The sequence below is a fragment of the Notechis scutatus genome, chromosome 2 (genome assembly GCF_049901735.1).
Source record: "Notechis scutatus isolate UNSWTSFEM ecotype Mainland chromosome 2, rNotScu1.2, whole genome shotgun sequence".
NCBI classification, from domain to species: Eukaryota; Metazoa; Chordata; class Lepidosauria; order Squamata; family Elapidae; genus Notechis; species Notechis scutatus.
Window position 1 is genome coordinate 246040614 of NC_142010.1, and position 12814 is coordinate 246053427.

General features: G+C 37.9%; 1 protein-coding gene across 1 annotated transcript in view; it reads right to left on the minus strand.

The window, feature by feature from the left end:
- Nucleotides 1–12610, minus strand: part of C7 (complement C7) — a 34086-nt gene extending 21476 nt beyond the window's left edge. Inside the window, exons 1-7 of the mRNA XM_087958484.1 lie at nt 12287–12610; nt 11931–11986; nt 10150–10216; nt 5324–5465; nt 4530–4680; nt 2509–2647; nt 1146–1280 (exon numbers count right to left, since the gene is read on the minus strand). Coding sequence (XP_087814610.1) covers nt 1146–1280; nt 2509–2647; nt 4530–4680; nt 5324–5465; nt 10150–10216; nt 11931–11986; nt 12287–12292 — 696 coding nt within the window. The 5' untranslated portion in view covers nt 12293–12610. The remainder of the gene's footprint in view (nt 1–1145; nt 1281–2508; nt 2648–4529; nt 4681–5323; nt 5466–10149; nt 10217–11930; nt 11987–12286) is intronic.
- Nucleotides 12611–12814: the final 204 nt, after the last annotated feature.

Consider the following 12814-nt stretch of genomic DNA (forward strand, 5'->3'; position numbering starts at 1 on the left):
GAAGTCGTATTTCCTGCAATCAAGTTTGGTGCGATTAACTTTGAGTTTGTATCTATTGTTTGCTCTAGTGTTGTTATGGTTGAAGCTGAAGTATTCATTGACAGGTAGGACATTGCAATGTATGATTTTATATACTATACTTAGATCGGACTGAAGGCGGCGTAGTTCTAGGTTTTCTAGGTCTAGAATTTCGAGTCTGGTGGCATAAGGTATTCTGCAATGAGTAGAGGAGTGGAGAACTCTTCTTGTGAAATATTTCTGGACTTTCTCAACTGTGTTAATATCAGATACGTAATGTGGGTTCCAGACTGATGAGCTGTATTTGAATATTGGTCTAGCAAATGTTTTGTCTGCTCTAGTTATTAGTGTAATATTACCAGAGAAAAAGCTACGTAAGATTAGGTTAACAACTCTTAACGCCTTTTTGGCTATGTAGTTACAGTGGGCTCTAGCACTTAGGTCATTTGAGATGAGTACTCCAAGATCTTTGACAGAGTTTGGATCATCAACAAGGTCTTGACTATTCAGCCTGTATTTTATTTTCTGATTTTTCTAAAGCCTCTCTTGAATGCACAATGGGTCATGCTCCTAGCAAAATGGAAATAGTTCTTGGCCTAAAGATATTACCTGAACTTGTATTTTGTTAAAAAAGCCAACAGATATTACATTCAGATTGTTATGGGTAAATTTTGAAGATACCGTAAAGCTCTAAAACAGGGGTGTCAAACTCAATTTCATTGAGGGCCGCACCAGGGTTGTGTTTAACCTCAAGGAGCCGGGGTGGGTGTGACCAGGGCATGGCCAGCTCAACATGTCTCATTTAGGGGATGCCTGTTGTGGCCCGAGCATTCTGCCAGTGAAAATGGGCTCCCAAGCTCCATTTTTGGCTGTGATGGCATCCGACTACCCTCTGCCCACAAAAATGGAACTCAGGAGCCTGCAGCCCTCCCTAGCTCTGTTTTTGCTGGCAGAGGCACCACAGGCCAGTTTTTTGCTGTTTCCAGGGCAGCCCCATGGGCCAGATCTAAGCACTCCATGGGCCGAATCCAGCCCCTGGGCTTTGAGTTTGATACCCCTACTCTAAAAGATATGTCTGCTTCACCTTTCGGTCACTTGGAGAAGGAAGAAAGGAAAGCAATACATACCTCTGAATGGTCTTTTGCATATTTTTCTGGTGTGTATCGATGGTAATCATTTCCAGTGTCACGACCCTCTGTCTCTTTCATATAGGACCAGGTACTGTTGTAAAATTCAGTATTGAATTCATTCTCAATTTTCACCTGTGCAAAGAAAAAACATGATATTTGATGACTCATTAAAAACAGTACAGTTACATTCTGGCTCTTGAAATGAATATAGGTTGTCTCCTTAATGCAGCTTTTGTCAACATGAAATACTGTGGATATAAATGCTACATGTGCTCCTAGAATTCCCAGCAAGCTTACCAAATAATGAAGAAGAATCCTGTCTGGAAATATTGGGAACTATTAATTCAATACATCTGGAAATTACTGAATTGGAGTAACACCAAATTAACTCTAGTCAATAAATGCACATTTCCTCCTATATTTTTTTATGATAGCTGCCAGATGGGCAACCCAGATGGCGTCTAAAGGTAATAATACAAATAGTGAGATGTTGGGTTAAAGAAAGCAACCAATGAAAACAAGAAACAGCTATGGGGGAAAAATCCTGTTCTTACTAATGGTGTTAGTAACTGTTGGTAGGAAGAGATTGGATTAGCTGTTTATCATCAGGTAGCAGCACTATGTAGTTCTAATTCAACATCTCTGATGTCAGCTCTGATATCTTTTAATGTCTGGTCATGGATAGATTAGAAATATGCTGTGGGAAGACAAACCTGCCTCCCAGAAGAATGAAATATTTTGAAGAATATTAAAAAAGGCAGGATAAAATATTTCCCCTAAAAAAGAAACAAAAAAAATCTTAAGGGAGACAGAAACTCAGATCCCCAGCTTTCTGACCTCAAGCAAATACTGAGCTGGGGCAGCTTTTAGAAATGCAAGTTTTATTACTCCCTGCAGCAAAGTCTGAACAAAGGCAGAGTAATGGGATTAGCCCACACTCAAGATCCAAACCAGGACTAAGCCAGTAAGCCATAATAGGAATTGCCCAACATCCTTCATTGCACCATCTCAGCAAACTTCAAACAAACCTGGAAGCTCAGACAATCTATAGAGCCAGCTATGACCCCTACATTACCCCTACATGGCCCCATCAGAGTCTGTCAATAGAATACATGTTATTGCACAGGAACAGGAAGCTCAAGTGCAAAGCCCAAGAGAAGTTAACCCCATACACACTCTCAACTCTATGTGGTCAGCTGCCCAGAATCATCCATGTGATTCTGCTTCATTGATCAATGGACCCTCTTTCCAATCAGCCTCCAGCCTCCATTTTGTCTCAAGTGTCTTTCTCCTGGATTGGAACTGAACCAGATGGATATTTCTTCCAACAATGCCAATAAGGAAAATAAACTAATCACACCTCAAATGTATAAGCAAGGACATTTTCGCTCAGTCGATAATATTCTCTCCGGTCACCACTGAAGACCTTCCGACATTGGCCACCATAGCTCTTAGTGTCAATGACCTCTCTTTTCATTTCACCAGTAAGGGCATCAAAGCTGCAAGCAAATAAAATGATAATATAACTATAAGATCTAGAATGTGAGCTCTGGAACCAATCGTTGGTACATCTACAGTTAAAGTATGGACAGAACAAGAAAACCATGATGAAATTCTGTAAGCCCACAAAACTGATAGCAAATAACAGCATGCTACATAAAGAAGAACGGAATTGCTCTCTGTATCTTATAATACTAAAATATTGTAATCTCTATGGCAACTGTCTTTGATAAGCTACATTTTGATCTGAAAATTAACATAACAATAATCCATCTCCTCTCATCTTTTTATTCAAGTGAAGCCATCCACAAGGCCACAACAATGCATAAAGCATATAATTTATAGACTTTGAAATAATGTCCTAGTCTTTGTGCCAAAGTACCAATCACTCCATCAAGATCAATGAGCCAAGAGACTGGAGAAAAGCAGTAGGTATTTATGAATATCTCTACTATTGCAAAAACATGCTTAATCATGATTTGTCGAATAATCCCCAGTTAACTGAATTCATACATGCTGTATATCATGTCTTACAAATCATGGTAACTGAGTGCACACACATGCCAAACAACCAAAGCCAAGTGACCCCATTATTACTCTATGTGATGTGTCAATTCAGCAAAGGAGCTGGAATAATGATGTGTATGATATGTCAATCCAGCAAAGAATAAAAGGCTCAAGCATTTCAGATGGTATTTGTACTGGTTCTCTTCCTTCTTATAGGACCTATAATAGCCTTCCCCCATCTAGATGTCTTCCAAATATCTCAACTAATTCCCTGAAATCTATTAGACAGAATTCTGAGAATTAAAATCATGCAAATGGTAGGCATCCAGGTTGAATAAGATTGGCCTAAAATGCCAAAAATATGAGTGGGTCTGACTGTTCACTTAATGCAATTTGCTAACTGAATGGAACAATCGTTGAGCTGTTTCCATACTGTTCTTACATATCTGAGCATTCACTTTCCTGCCTTGATTTTTCTTGTCTTCAGGTCAGCAACTGTGGCTCAGTTCAGACAAAAATGTTCTCCTTTCCTTCTATAAATAAAATATCAGAATAACCAGCTAAAATGCTTTATTAAAACGCAATGATATGTTAAATGATCTTTAACATGATAGCCTGACATCACATGAAAACCTGATTTCAGTCCCTCAACTAAGAGATTGAGGAGCTTTTATGATCTAATTGTCCAGAAATTCTGATTTGGGGAAAAAGTAATTGTGCTTAAAAAAATACCGAATGGAATTTCTCTTTAGCCACATGGTAAAAAAGAAGCTAATGTGGATTATTACAAAAAAATCCTAAATAGTAATTATTGGTTGGAGGTGCCCAGATGTAGAACTGATGCTCTAAGTATGGAAATTGGCTTGAATTACATCTCGGAAAGATTCTTCAGGCTTAGCCAAAATGATATGCTTTGACTTCAGCCTTTAGCATGCTACTCATTCTCAACATAGGAAAATATATATTATATATTTTATTCAATTTACGCAACTCTAATTGCTTACAACATTAAAAAAAACCATAGTATTTTACCATCCCAAAAGCATATAATAGGGACAAAAGTCAAATTTGATCAATAACACGTCAAAAACCAAAAGGGCTCCAACCATTCCAATCAAATTTGATCTGAATCTTCCTTCAATGGTACTCCAGATGTCTCTTCTAGTACTTCATCTCCAGGAATCTTTGCTAAACCAAGGAACATGCACAGGGAGAGGCCAAATAAGTATTGATTGGAAGAATTAAGGTGGTGATGATTAATTGTAATAATTAATTCAGTAATCATTAAACGTGCAGCTCAGATTTCCTCAACAAGGGATTGATAAGTAAAAATTATAACATTTTTAGTTCATAAGAATTATAAAAGCAAATTACCCTGTTCCAGTAAGCTCTACTCTAGGAGGTGCTCTAAGTGGGGGCTTCTCATTGCATATTTTCTTGGTTTCTTCACATCTATCTTCATCGGCACCATCTTCCAGGCAATCTTGATCTCCATTGCACACCAATGACTTGCGAATGCATTGTCCTGTTACCATAAAGATAGACAATATTGATAGGGAAGATACTTTGATAGGGAAATTGATAGGGAAAACCAAAAAGGATGAACACATTGACCTCTTTGTCAATGTGTAAATAATCTGGTAGCCTTTAATTCTGTTTGGACTACAATTTCTCAAATCCACAGCCAGCACTGAGAAAGGAAGCCCAACAATAAATGATTACATTTCACTATGGTATAGCTGTAGTTAACTGACTCATAAAAACCCAGTGTTGTTTGATATCTTGCTCTGGTATTTTGGCACTGGGTCTTATCCAATGGTCCCTTCACCATAATCTGACAAACAAGTAATTATGTTAGGTAATTCTTTCTACTGTCTCCTACTTATTTGCTGTCACTACAGAGCAATCAGTAAGAGATAACTAGGCTGAGCCCAAGGTCAAATGCGTCATAAGTCATGAATCCCTGTGCACCCACAAGAGAGCTAATCCAGCCCACCTTGTATTCCCGTGACTTTTATTCTGGTAGCCAATTTGCTTCGGCAGTTAGTAGCTCAGATTTTTGCAGAGAGCTTCAGCATGCAATAAGTCTTTATACTCATTTGAACTAACTGAATCTCCTGATTTCCCCAGTGCTTGACACAATCAGCCAGACTTTTGAAGCTGTATACCTGAAGAACATCTGAAACGGTCACCACATCCTTCTTCTGTTGGGCAACCTCTTGTGGGAACACATGTACGAGTTTCAAATGAATTTCCTGAGCATGGATTTCCCTCAAACTGTGCATAAACTGCTACAGTCCGCCTGCGAATCTAAACCAAAAGACATTAATTTAGGATTGAAAAGGAGTATTTTCAGTGAAAACATTCCCTTGGGCATAATTCATCAGGAGGCATGCTGATGGTTGGCGAGTTCTGAGCATAAGTCCCAAAAGTGCTTTTTCAAGAGGCAATTGGACTTTCTGGTTTTTCTTTGAAGATGTTTCACTTCTCACCCAAGAAGCTCCTTCAGTTTTGACTGGATGGTGAGGAATGGAAGGATTTATATCAACATGCTTCCTGGTTAAAAAAAAAAATGCCCTAGACAAGGAATCTGATTTTGCACGAAAGCTCTGTCTGTAAATTAATGCCCAGAGCAGCAAGCAGAGGGATATATTAATTTCTGCACTGCCAGCTTGTTCCTGTAAGTACATATCCAGAGAGCCTTAGTTAAAAGCCTGGCACTGGGGAGAAGAGAAAAAAGAGGACAATGAAATAAGTAGATAGAACACAACATATGACTTCAGCAATAGAGTGGTCAATGTCTGGAATACTCTACCCGACTCTGTAGTTTCTTCCCCAAACCCCAAAAACTTTAACCTTAGACTGTCTACTATTGACCTCACCCCTTTCCTAAGAGGTCTGTAGGGGGCGTGCATAAGCGCACCAATGTGCCTGTTAGGGTTTGAGGATTAACCCCTAGAAGAGTATTGCAGCAGTAGTCAAACCAGGAAGCCAAACGAGAGCGGAAGGGCCCCAGAGTATACACACACTGAACACAAACACTGTTTGTAGTTTAAATAGTTTTTAATCCAGTTAGAGTTTAAGCATTGTCATTCAGTCCATTAAGTCATTCACAGTATTTCCATCCAGTAAGACTCACTAGTATAGTCCAAGTTAAGAGTCCTTGCAATATCTTTATCAGCCGATAAAGATATCTTCTCCTCCTCGGTTTCACTCTCCAGAGAAACAAACGCTGGATATTCAGTAGAATTACGCAGTAAATTAGCAAACAGTAGCAAACAATAACAGTTTAGTCACAGGCACTCACAGTCAGTAATCACAGTTAGTCACAGTAAGACACAGTTAGTCGCAGCAGCACACAGTTATTCGCAGCAGCACACAGTTACAGACAGCTTTCCAGCTTCTAATGCTTCCTTATATTGTAACTTCTAACCGCACCCTTAATCGGCTAATTGCCTGCAGCATTGTGCTTAAAGTGATAAGCACTTAAACCATGATATCTAAGTTTTATATATTTATTCACCCAAACCATATTTGGTATCAATGTTATACCTAACATACTCCCCTTTTGGGTGATATAAATATATAATACCTTTACAATCTAACCCCATATTTTTCACAACTCTCCTGGTGCTTACTGGCACCTTGGGCTTTAGTAAAATTATCAGCTAAATTGTCCTCCGACATACAGTACTCTAGCTGAATCATCTTACTTCTTACAGATTGTCTCACGTTTAGGTATCTTAGATCTGTATGCTTGCTCCTTGTTTTTACTCCAATATTTGTGGCCATTTGAATTGCTGCCTGATTATCTTCATGTATAATTATAGGATAATCTACAGTTATACCTATATCAATTAACATTTGTTTATACATTATTAATTCTGTACATAACAATGATAAACAGGAGAATTCTGCCTCCATAGTAGACAAACTTATATGCTGTTGTCTTATTGACTTCCAGCCTATTAATGTCTTACCCAGCATTATGGCTGTTCCTGAAGTCGACTTTCTAGTGTCTCTTTCTGATGCAAAGCTAGCATCTGCATAAGCACTCAAAATTAAATCACCCTTTGGTTCTAAATACAATGAATAATTCATTGTCTTTTTAAGATATCTTAATATCCTCTTAGCTGCAATCCAGTGTCTTTCACATGGTGCAGAATTGAATCTAGCCAACTGATTCACGTAGTACGAAATATCTGGTCTAGACCAATTACTAATATAACTCAAACTACCAATTAAAGATTGATAAATCACCTTATCAAACTCAGGGCTTTGTACATCAGTGTTGCTAAACTCCTGACTCATTGGAGTCTTAGCTGGCTTACAAAGCTCCATCTTGTAATCTTTTAGCAATTTGCTTATCTTATCTTCCTGAGATATCTTAAAACCTTTCCGTGTTTTCTTTATATTCAAACCGAGATACTTCTTTATCTCCCTAATTGCTTGATCTTTATTCTCTTTCCTAATGATGCTATTATTTTATTTGCTTCATCATTAGTTTCAGTTATCAATGCAATGTCATCTGTGAATAGTAATAATAATGATACTTTCCCATTTGTCTCCCTCTTAAACAGACATGGATCGGCTAAACCAGCTTTAAATCCTATATTGTCTAGTTCCTTTACAATATACTGGTTCCATTCATAGCCTGATTGTTTTAGACCATAGAGGCTTTTCTTTAACAACCAACAATCATTATTATCCTTATTTTCACTTTTAATACCAACAGGTTTTTTCATATAAATAATATGTTTTAATGGGGCGTGCAAGTAAGCAGTTTCCACATCTAGATGGTTAACTATATAGTTTTTACTAGCTGCCCACACTAAAGCTGCCCTCAAGGTTGCTGCCTTAAGACTAGGTGCAAACACCTAACAGTGCCTACCGTCCCTGTCCTATTGTTTCTCTTATTCTTCTTTTATTTTTCTTATATGTACCCATTTCATGTATTCACAACTATGTATACACTTATACTTATTATCTTGTAAACAATTGGCAAATCAAATAAATAAATAAATAAAAATACTAGAAAATTTAGGAAAAGTTTACTGTATATGCAGTGCTTCAATAATCAGTTGAAAAGATTAATCAATTGGAAGGGAGATGGAAGGAACCTTGGAGGTCTTCTAGTCCAATCCCCTAATCAAGCAGGAAACTCTATACCAGGGGTCTTCAAATTTGACAGCTTTAAGATTTGTGGACTTCAACTCCCAGAATTCCTCCTCCAGACATGTTAGCTCAGGAATTCTGGGAGTTGAAGTCCACAAGTCTGAAACTTGCCAAGTTTGAAAACCCTTGCTCTATACCATTTCAGGCAAGTGACTGTTCAAACTCTTCTTAAAAACCCCAAGAGATGGAGCACCCACAACTTCTGAAGGCAAGCTGTTCCACTGGTTAATTGTTCTCACAGTTAGGAAGTTTCTCCTTAATTCCAGATTGTTTCCCTGGATTGATTAGTTTCCATCCATTGTTTCTTGTCTTGCCTTCTGGTGCTTTGGAAAATAAGTTGACCCCCTCTTCTTTGTGGCAGCCCCACAAAAGAGCATCACAAAGATGCTCCTTGAACAACTCTCTAAAGTATGGCTTCTGGTTATACTTAGGAGAAGAACTAGATTTATATTGTTGCAATTAACAAAGGCAACTTATTACCAGCACTTATTGTTTGTGAAAAGGGAATACTAAAAAAGAAATGTAAACTCATGGAAGGCAGAGCTGCAATCAGATAAAGTTTTAAACATTGCATATTATCATATAGCATAGCATTTCAATCTTAGTTTCTGTCATGCCCCTGGTGGAGACTGACTCTGAGGGAGAAGAGGAACAGCCGACAGGGAATGGAAGTGTGGCTCCGGAGGTTGTGGAGGAGGCTGGGGAAGGGCAGAGGCTGGCTGAGCAGTCAGAGGAGGACTCAGGCCCATCCTCTATCCATCCTAGGACACGCAGGGAGGAGAGGATAAGGGAGAGATGTGGTCTCCTCAGGAGGAGAGGTCCTTGATCCTCTTCATGTGACAACTGAATAAGAGTTTGGATCTACAAACTGGCAAACACTGGAAACAAAGCGTGTTTTATTTTGGTCTGAAGTTATCTTGGTTGGCGTCCTTCCAACAGACTGTGCCTTGTTATTTCCTTGAATTTGGTAAATACTTCTCTTGTTCCATTGTGGAAATTTTGTCATTGTAGTTTGTTTTTTGTTTTTTTTATTTCACCTCTATCTGCTCATTAAATTCGGACTGTGTTGCTTTCTTTTGAAGACTATTTTTGAGTACGTTTTATCTCCAACTGAGTATTATTGAACAGTGGGGCCAAATTGGAGGCATTAAAGGACATTTATTTACGTTTTGGAGTTTGTTACGTTTGTGTTACACTCTGGGACATCACAGTTTCCATTTTTTTTAACTTTTTGGATAGTACACTGATATGATAACTTTAACACTAGCTTTAACTGGCAAGTGCTAAATAATCTTTTGTACCCTACTATTAAGGCCTATTAAGGCCTGGTTTAGCATCACCAGTACAGGTAGTCCTTGACTTACAATAGTTTGTTTAGTGACGATTCAAAAAAGTGATTTATGACCATTTTTCACTCTTATGGCCATTGTAGCATCCCCATGATCACATGATCAAAATTCAGATGCTTGGCAACTGATTCATATTTATATGATGGTTGCTGTGCCCAGGGGTCACATAATCCCCTTAATGCTACCTTCCAACAAGCAAAGTCAATGAGGAAGCCAGATTCACTTAACAACAATGTGACTAACTGAATAACTGCAGTGATTCACTGAACAACTGCAGCAGGAAAGGTTGTAAAATGGAGCAAATGTAAAAAATGTCTCACTTAGCAACAGAAATTTTGGGCTCAATTGTGTTCGTAAGTAGAAAACTACCTGTATGAAATCTTTTAAAAGTCCAGAAAGATCAATCGGCTCATGATTTTGGAGAAAGGACCAAGCAATTAGATACACAGAAAATATTTATAATACTATACTTGTGTTTTAGTACAGCCATCACACTCGGACCAAGGACCATATGGATTCCATCTGCAGTGGACTGGACTATTGGATGTTATGTATGGAAAAATAAAATAAAATATTGTCAATTATTACAGCATTGAGAGAAGACATCTACCACAATAGATGCTTTAAAGCAGGGGTGTCCAACCTTGGCAACTTTAAGACTTGTGGACTTCAACTCCCAGAATTCCTCAGCCAGCTTTGCTGGCTGAGGAATTCTGGGAGTTGAAGTCCACAAGTCTTAAAGTTGCCAAGGTTGGACACCCTGCTTTAAAAGAAAAAGACAGTAAAACACTAAAAAAATATCATATTTTAAAATGTACATTATGTTAGTATTGCTGGTGACTCACTTTTTAGATCCAGGGGATTATTTTAAAAATTACTTGTAATAAACAAAATTGGATCAATATATGCAGACCTTTACTCATGCACGTATGTTTATTTTCTTTTTTGTTTCCTTTTTATAGTTTTTCCACATATTATTTTGTATATTGTGAAGTAATCTGTCCAGTTATTTGGTTATCAAAAGACTACTGAAACCAAAAATAATTCAATTCCAAAGGAATAGCTTGAAGCAGGCACCCCTTTCTGCAGCTCTTTAAAGCATACACATTTTCCCTCAGGAAGAATGTAGCTGCTTTAAAGAGTTGCAGCCAGAAGTTAATCTTGCATTCCTGAAAACCTAGGAAACTTACAAACAGAATATGACAATGATTGCACCTCCATAAATTTTTGTGAATAAGAGTGAATAACTAGTGTTGTGTGGAAACATTCAGTTCTCCAAATACAGCTCGCTCATGTTTATCTAATTTGGTCCTTGGTTCATGAAGCTGTCATCCCCATCTTAGTGTCCTTCTGATGTTAGAACTACCACTCAAAATTCTGGTCATCATGCCTGAAAGGACTGTATTGTAACAGGGAATACTGAGATTGCAAACTAAATACATCTGAATGCCTTTTTTAAAAAAAAATTCTGGAGAGACTTCTCAAAAGTGCTAAAAATTGAAACTTATTGTTCTGCACCAGAAATCACATGGGAAACAGCAATCTTAATAATTTCATAACACTGAGCAAATAACTGATGAGGACTGTTAAAGCATTTTGTATGCTTTAGGTCACACACACACACACACACACCACCCCCAGGATTCAATATCTTAACAGAGGAATTACAGACAGAGCAACTACTCTGGGAAAACTCCCACACTTTTAACATGAAAGTTGTTTCCTCCACTACCCAGCTAAAATAAAATATACTGGCAATCGAGAAAAAATGGTTTTCATAAATCCTCAAACTAGCTTCTCTTGTTCTTGGGGGAACAAGAGGGAAAATCTCTCTTTTCTAACTGAGAATTAAGGCAATAAGTGGTGCTGATGGAAAAAGAGACAACAATCAGGACTTAGCAGTTCCCATAGTGATGTAAGACTAATTTCCCAGGTTCAAATTCCTTATTAAGTTTACTAGAAAACTTTGGGCACCTTTCATCTGAATCCAGCTCACACTTTTGTTCTGAAGATAAAATGAGAAAACTAGATATATTTCCTTATATACACACTGGGGCAGGGCAAGGGAGGTGGAGAAAGAAAGAAAAAATCCCAGGAGAAATGAAATGAAGTGTTTTAGAAAAGTCAGCTTCAACCTGAGTACAGGACCCCACCTCTCATTTTTGAGAATATGATGAAGAACTTCATTGCACATCTTATTTTTGCTTATTAAGACACATTCAGATTTATTTTTAAGACATGTTCTACTTACCTTGAAAAAACAGGAAAGCAGCCTGTAATTTCTAACAGAATCAAAATGGTTAGCACCTAAAGAAAGAAGAGGAAGAAGACATTAATAAAGGCATGTAGTTTTGAATTACTTTTAAACCTAATTTCCCAATACATTAATGAAGAAAAGCTCTGCTGAAAGATGCTTTGCTAACAATACTGTTTAACAAGCAAGCAAGCAAACAAACAAACAATATATTCCAGTTACTGCTATCCATTCTCTCCCTCCCCAACTCACCCTATGTTTCTGGAGTTGTGAGCCCATGTTATCCTTTTCTGCTTACAAAACAAAGTCTGCTTTTTATAGATTTATAGAGCTTGACTCAATGACTTTCTTACCTTCATGATTAGAGGAAGCCTGCCTTTCCCACGCAGCAACTAGGAGAGGAAAAACCTTCCTCCGAGAGGAGACTGCACTTCAGAACTAGGCGGGCCACTTGTCAGTCCAGCTATCTGGAAACTGATTCTGTGCCCAGCTGGTTTGCTTTTTCTTTCATAAGATAAATTCTAAGCAACACTATGGAATGCTAGCACTAACTCATAATCTCCGGGGACAAATTGTTCTCAAATTTCTGAAAGTCTTCAAATCTAGTTTATAAATTTGTTCCATATCCTGCAAAGGCCTGGAATGCAATTCTGGAGAAATATTTAGAATATTTAGACAAAAAACACAACTTAGGAAGCTGTTGTCAAATCTATCAAAGCCAGGCAAACAGATTTTTGGTCTGCAAAAATCCAGATGATTGCTGCCATCTAGTGGTGGTCCAGAGTTTTGAAGTCCAAGTCAACTAGCTCTAATCAAACTTTATGCCATTTATTTTGAATGGTCACGAGCCACTAAAAGGCTTGGCTAGCAATATTTCTGCC